Genomic DNA, 8,339 nt, shown 5'->3' with positions numbered 1-8,339 from the left:
GTTTATTTCTCTTACTTCTTGACCTGCTTCTATATAGATTTTTGTATTGATAATAACCACTATCAATTAGCTTATCTATTTAAACCCTTCTTGTTCAGATTTTCCCTTATCCATCATTTTCTCTCTTCCTTCCTCCGTCTATCTCTCCTACTCTCTCTCCCTATTACTCTTAGCATGTCACCCTCTTCATCTCTATTTGTCTGACATTGGAGAGTGCTTATTATTAATTTTCTAATAATTTAATATTGTATAGCTATTATGTCATATAATTTTAACTGTATCTGCCTTTTATCTTTTTGATTGTTTATTTGTCTCTCATCATTCCGCTTTAATTATGCCCTTATCATTACATCACTTACATTATTATTCCATCATTAAAGATTTATTAGACTGGTATATAATCATTGCATCAAATTGTCAGCAAATTAATACTATCATTATCACGTTACCATTTTAACATCAACGAAACGTTACACCACACCATTAGGACACTTAAAAGGTTATTACCTTATCGAACAAGTATCATAAGTAATTATCACCATACTCTTAAGCTATTATTCTCACCAAATCATCAGTTTTCCAATTACTATTATGCAGTGTTAATAAGTCATTTGTAAAGCAGAGGAATGATTGTCAAGCATAACACAGGCATCAGGCAAAGGTTCTCAGTTGGCACTCAAGTGATAAGAATGAGAACAAAAAGATGGAAGAGAAGGAAAAAGAAATGGCGTGAGGTGCACTACAGGGGGAGGATTGTGAGTGTTAAGTAGATGAGGAGTAAGAAAATGTGTATATATATATATGTATGTGTATATGTATATATGTGTGTGTGTGTGTGTGTGTGTGTGTGTGTGTGTGTGTGCATACATACATACATCTATATATATTATATAATGATATAAACATTCATGTATAAACATATACACACATACATACATATATATATATATATATATATATATATATAGAGAGAGAGAGAGAGAGAGAGAGAGAGAGAGAGAGAGAGAGAAAGAGGGAGAGAGGGAGGGAGGGAGGGAGAGAGAGAGAGAGAGAGAGAGAGAGAGAGAGAGAGAGAGAGAGAGAGAGAGAGAGAGAGAGAGAGAGAGAGAGAGGAAAGGGTTGGGGGGGGGGCGTGGGAGAGGGAGGGGGAGACTGAACACGTTGTTAAAGCGAAAGGCGGAAAACAAACCATGTATTGTGTTAGAATACATTTACAGGCTTTGAAGCGCACCCTTCGTTTTCTTGTTTTGTTTTCCTTCCCATTCTACACAAGAAACCGAAATATTGGTTGACCGAGTGAAAAGAGAAAAGGAGAGATAAAAAAGACTGAAATATTTATTGACTCGTACACAGTGGCATGATTGGATGCTCCCCCCCCCCCCCCGTTATTTGAATGCCAGGGGATACCGCCCTTTTGCCCCCCCCCCCCCCCTCCTTACACGTTACAGCTCATACATATATAGGAAGAAAAACGAAAAAACACCAATATCAACAATAAAATAAATTACATGAGAATAGAAGGAAGAAACAAGAGAGACGATAGACAAGAAAAGAGATAAGTGATAAGAGAGAGGAGCGATGAGAGACCGAGGCGTACAACCTCTCCCTCCCGCTCGTGCAACGCGACTGACAATACGTGGAGGTCGTCACGTAGCAAACCCGAGGCGAGCGTCGAGGGAGGTAGAGGGGAAGGGGAGGGAAAGCCCTTGTAGAAAATAAGTATTACTCATCTAAGGGTCAGTACTTTAGGTCTATGCGTGGGTGGCGTGCGAAGGGAGTGAGGAGAGAGTGGAGAAGATAAAGGGAGGGAGGAGGGAAGGGGAAGGAAGGACGAGAGAGAGAGCCCAGGGAAGGGAGAAGGGAAGGAGGGGGAGATGACAGAATTGCAATATTGTGGTTATGCCTAGCTTGTCAACTTTCCCACTGTGTAATTTTATAACAATTTATTTCCTATTATAGATTGTTGAACTATATAATTTATTTTCCATTTTGTTAATTTTCTATTTCATGGAGGTACTTATAGTATTAAATAGATAAAACAGTAGGTCAATACCTCAATAACCTCTTGGCTTCTTTCTCGAATTTTATTATATTTGCAGACAATAGACGCTATATTAGGAAGATAACCGTTATCAGAGCATATACGACAAAGGATTATCCTTGGCCGATAAGTATGACGTAGGCCATAATATATCCTGCTAGTAAAGAGGTTATTGAGGACACACACACCCTCACACACACACACACGCACACACACACACACACACGCACACACACACACACACACACACACACACACACACACACACACACACACACGCACACACACACACACACTCACTCACTCACTCACATAGAGAGAGAGAGAGAGAGAGAGAGAGAGAGAGAGAGAGAGAGAGAGAGAGAGAGAGAGAGAGAGAGAGAGAGAGAGAGAGAGGAAGAAGGAGAAGAAGAAGCAAAGGCAAAAGTAGAATAAAAACGAAATCCACTTGGAATGACAGCTGTTAATAATAGCTGTCTGATTTCGTGAACAAACCAAGTAAAATCTAAACTTGTCTCACCTTCAGAAAGAACATTTTATTATTATTATTATTATTATTTTTGTATTATTGGAGAGCTATTTAATATGCCTGTTATTAATATTGTTGACAAACGAAGTAAAAGCTAAACTTGTCTCACCTACAGAAACTACATTTTTTTTTTTTTTTTTGTATTATTGGAGAGCTATTTAATATGCCTGTTATTAATATTGTTATCACTGCTAGAATTGTTATTACTACGACCATCATTTCCGGTAGCAGTAATAGTATCATTGCTATTGTTATTAGTGTCATAAATGTCATTATTTCTGATTGTGTCAATGTCATGATAATCAATTCTTGTCATTATTGTTGTTAATATCATAGTAGTTATTTTTATTATAATTCTTTTTATTATTTCTATCCTTATCAATATCATTATTATCATCACCATCAGAATCATGGTTGTTACTATTACCATTATCATTGTTGTTGTTGTTGTTGTTGTTGTTGTTTGTGTTATTATTATCATTACTGCTATCATTATTAGTATTATCATTATCATTATTGTTATTGTTGCTGTTTTTATCATCATAGTTGTTCTATTTGTTATTATTATTACAACTACTATTATCATTATTACTGTTGTTATCATTATGAAAATAAAAATGATGGTAATGATAATAACAATAATAACAATGGTAATGGCAAGTCTCATTGTCATTATTATCATTATTATCATCATTATCATAATCATCATCATTATAATTATTGTTGTTGGTGCTGTTGTTGCTGTTGTTCTTCTTATTATTATGATCATCATCATCATTATCTATATTGTTGTTGTTTTTATCATTATTGTCATTATCTGTATTAATATCATTATCATCATCATCATTATTATTATTATAATTATTATTATTGTTATTATTATTATTATTATTATTATTATTATTATTATTATTATTATTATTATTATTATTATTATTATTATTATTATTATCATTATTATTATTATTGTTATTATTATCATTATCATTATTATTATTATTACTATTATTATTGTAAATATTATCATTATTGTTATTATTATTATTATTATTATTGTTATTATCATTATTACTGTTATTCTTCTCCTTCTTCTTCTTCTTATTATTATTCTTATTATTGTTGTTGTTATCATTGCTACTATTATTATCATTATCATAATCGTTGTTATTATCATTATTATGTTATTTGATCAACATCGTCATCAATATCATCATTATAATCATAAGCATTATAATAATCTTAAAAATTATATCATATCATTTCTGTCGTAAGAGTTTTTTGCATATTGGAATTACAGCGCATTTAGCAAGAAAAGTTAACAGATTTTTGGTAGGAGAAATTAGAGGTGTTGATATTTGAGCTGCAAAACTTTATTGTGAGCCGGAATTAATAATCTCAACATAGTAAAAATTATTATCGCGAACCATACTTGAGTGTTTTTATTCTGTTATGATTTGAATATGATTAATCAAACAGCAAAATATTTGCGCTGATGAAATCATACTCTATATCTTATGTGTGATATACGCTGACAACCAAAATCGAAATGGAGATTAAGAGATCAAACTTCTCTTTTACGCAATACGGAACAATGGAGGGAAAGATCCGGCAAATAAGCGACGTAAACATTGCGGCTTCAGAGAAATCCCAAAAATGAAGACGTTCGGACTTTGCTCTTCTCTCTTTAGGATAAATGCGACACAGGCGAATAAACATGGGATCAATTCAGCTTTAAGATTTTCTACCACGTCCACTATACGGGTAAGGACACTAATCGATGCGTGACAATGAACTGAACAGTTAGTTAATGCCAGTGGATATGGATATCATTTATAGAGAAAAAGTTTTAAGGACTCTATCAGTGGATTTTATTTTTTTCATGATCGATTTTCTGGCGTATCATTATATTTCTAAAATTAGGGTAACTCTGGTAAGTTCTTTGTTACAACATGACTCGCTGATAAGAGTCATTAGCTTTCTAGAAAACAGGGTTGCTGGTGGGTGGGTGACAAAAATAATTTATAATACTATTGATTTTTGCCAAGTGTAAGCCATGTAAAACATATAGCTTCTTTACAACTGAAATGTATACAGCAATTATCATTTCATCTGAACCTTATGGTACTGTAGTGAAATGGTCAGTAAACCATAGTAAAGTTACAGTTTCCCACAGCCATGTAGCACAAGGTGAAATATGTCTGGACAAAATGACTGAGAATAAGACACTTTTCGTCTGTGGTATGACATTCAAAAGTTGATAATAAGAAAGCTACATGTAATAAGAGAGAAACACTACACTAATTAATACATGAAATACTCTGCTCAAGCAAGAAAATACATTAAAAAAATTAGAAAATAGGTTGCAACAAATGCTGCATGGAGATGGGGAAATTCAGCGATTGGATGGTGGTCAGGGGGTAAAGCCCTGGGTTAAGAAGGTTTTGGGCCTAAATGGTGATGTTTGTGGATTTCTCAGGAATGGCTAGTAATAGCTACTCAATCTCAGAGAGGTAAGGTCACTTTGTGAACATTACCAATTTTTTATATATATCATTTACAATGAAAAATAACATTCATATTACATTGATGATAATTAAAAGAAGATATAATTATAAGATTGGATTATTGAACATAATTTCTTACATACCTAAAGATTATGAAGTAATTATCAATATTACTTATTACCATGCTTAAGGTGTTTATGGTACACCATGGGCAGTCTATCTGATTATATGGGCCAATCAAATGTTTCTTTTTGATCCCCTGTGACACTAGGCATGTAAGTGACTTCAAATTTAAATTTAATTATTCATAAGAAATATTATGAAATCATTTATTATCTTATTGCCATGTGATTTTATGCACATATGCTATGAAAAGTAATATTCAGTACTACTAAAATATTATTTAGAAAATATAAAGATTGTGGGATACAAAGAAAACATATATGATTTTCAGTTTGTCAGTTAAAGAGTTAACCCACAAACCTCAGTTGGAATTTTGTGCATACATGATGGGTGTAATCTGTTATGATTACAAAGCTATTTTTATATATATTTTTATAGAAGGGGGGGTTGATGAGGCTCCTGGGTTTTATTAATTGTTTGTTATGGCACTAGATTTCATGGTACTAATTTGCAATTTACAATATCGAATAAATGAATGTTATGTTCTATTAGAAGACAAGGTCAGACTTATTGAACTTATGTAGATGTCTGTTGCAGTAGTGCTTCATGCTTGAGTAATGAATCTGGCCACCATGTTGCACTTGAGCTGTGCACCAAGGAGGAATTTAATTATTTTTGTCTACATGCTAAGGCAAAGCATTGCAGTATCTGAGATCTTGGCAAGAAATTAACTCTCCAGTCTGACCACTAAGGAGTAAAGTATTTTTTAGGATTTTTTGCTTAAAGTCTGGGTTACCTATTCTAATAACACTAATAGTGGAGGATTGGTTTTGACAGATGATAATTATATAGAGTGTGTTATTTTGTGCTTACCAGTCAATGTGAAAGCTGCTGTTATTACTTTTCCCTTCAGTTCATTATTGTTACTATGGTTATAATGTAGTCAAGTTCATATCATTATAAAGGCCCTCAAATGCTCTAGCTTTTGTATTCACCTACCATGTTTTATGATGGCAAATTTTGGTTGCAGGTATTTGAAGGGCTCCCTTTTACACACCAGAAAATGTATATATCATTGGCATATCTCAAATAGCTACACAGAGTGTCTGTAGAGTACAATGTTGAAAAAGTTCTCACAAGTACCCCATTTTATGAATGACAATGTTGGTAGATTACAACAAATTAAACACATCCAAAATAATTTTTCATTATATAAAACAGTAAGATACTTATTTAGATGGGTATAAGGGTGAATCATAAGTGTAGCTGGTGGAAACTTGCCAAACTTTACTAGATAATTTAGTGGATACTTCATGTCTTATCCATAATGTAAATGTCATGGGAAAAAGTTCTTCCAATTGATGACAGGCCTTCTGTGATCCTAGTAAATAGCACTGTGTGTACATTTTGTGATTAGCTGCAATCTTTGCAAATAGGACTTTATAGTCTAAGATTTACAAATGATGAAACACTACAGCATAAGCTATTTCATCACTTTGACATTAATAACACAATCTCAACAGGGACCAGAGAAGAGGCGTTACATACCCCGCAGGGCTGTCCTCTATGTCCCCGGTAGTGATGAGAGAAAGCTGAAGAAAATTCCGAGCCTTGGAGCTGACTGCATTGTCATGGACTGTGAAGATGGAGTTGCACTCTCAAAGAAGGTTTGATTATTCTTTGGTCATGTCATGTGGGTTTGATTATAAATGCATTTTTTTTTTTTCTGCTGTTGTGCCTTATGAATTCAAAATGTGAATTGGGCACTAGGCCATGAATGTGAAAGGAGAATTTTTGTTTCTGTTGCATTTTTGATTTGTTGACTTCCTTTTTTTATTTATAATGTAAACAAAAATGACAGTAAGGCTAGATGTCATTCATATGATCTTGAAATTCGAATGTGATGAAATGGGAAATAATGTAATTGTTAAACTTTAATCTGTGTTTCTTTAGTAATATTTTAGATAGTTAGTAATATACATATACATATACATATACATATACATATACATATACATATACATATACATATACATATACATATACATATACATATACATATACATATACATATACATATACATATACATATACATATACATATACATATACATATACATATACATATACATATACATATACATATACATATACATATACATATACATATACATATACATATACATATACATATACATATACATATACATATACATATACATATACATATACATATACATATACATATACATATACATATACATATACATATACATATACATATACATATACATATACATATACATATACATATACATATACATATACATATACATATACATATACATATACATATACATATACATATACATATACATATACATATACATATACATATACATATACATATACATATACATATACATATACATATACATATACATATACATATACATATACATATACATATACATATACATATACATATACATATACATATACATATACATATACATATACATATACATATACATATACATATACATATACATATACATATACATATACATATACATATACATATACATATACATATACATATACATATACATATACATATACATATACATATACATATACATATACATATACATATACATATACATATACATATACATATACATATACATATACATATACATATACATATACATATACATATACATATACATATACATATACATATACATATACATATACATATACATATACATATACATATACATATACATATACATATACATATACATATACATATACATATACATATACATATACATATACATATACATATACATATACATATACATATACATATACATATACATATACATATACATATACATATACATATACATATACATATACATATACATATACATATACATATACATATACATATACATATACATATACATATACATATACATATACATATACATATACATATACATATACATATACATATACATATACATATACATATACATATACATATACATATACATATACATATACATATACATATACATATACATATACATATACATATACATATACATATACATATACATATACATAT

At 31.0% G+C, this 8,339-nt stretch overlaps 1 protein-coding gene across 1 annotated transcript in view; it reads left to right on the top strand.

Annotated features, from left to right (window-relative positions):
* Positions 1-4,163: 4,163 nt before the first annotated feature.
* LOC125034533 (citramalyl-CoA lyase, mitochondrial-like) overlaps positions 4,164-8,339 on the top strand; it is a 10,923-nt gene continuing 6,747 nt past the window's right edge. Inside the window, exons 1-2 of the mRNA XM_047626394.1 lie at positions 4,164-4,331; positions 6,721-6,864. Of these exons, the coding sequence (XP_047482350.1) occupies positions 4,224-4,331; positions 6,721-6,864 (252 nt within the window). The 5' untranslated portion in view covers positions 4,164-4,223. The remainder of the gene's footprint in view (positions 4,332-6,720; positions 6,865-8,339) is intronic.

Source organism: Penaeus chinensis, chromosome 2, assembly GCF_019202785.1.
Source record: "Penaeus chinensis breed Huanghai No. 1 chromosome 2, ASM1920278v2, whole genome shotgun sequence".
Classification (NCBI taxonomy): domain Eukaryota; kingdom Metazoa; phylum Arthropoda; class Malacostraca; order Decapoda; family Penaeidae; genus Penaeus; species Penaeus chinensis.
Note: the sequence above shows the minus strand (reverse complement) of the source record. Positions and strands in the feature narration are given on the sequence as shown.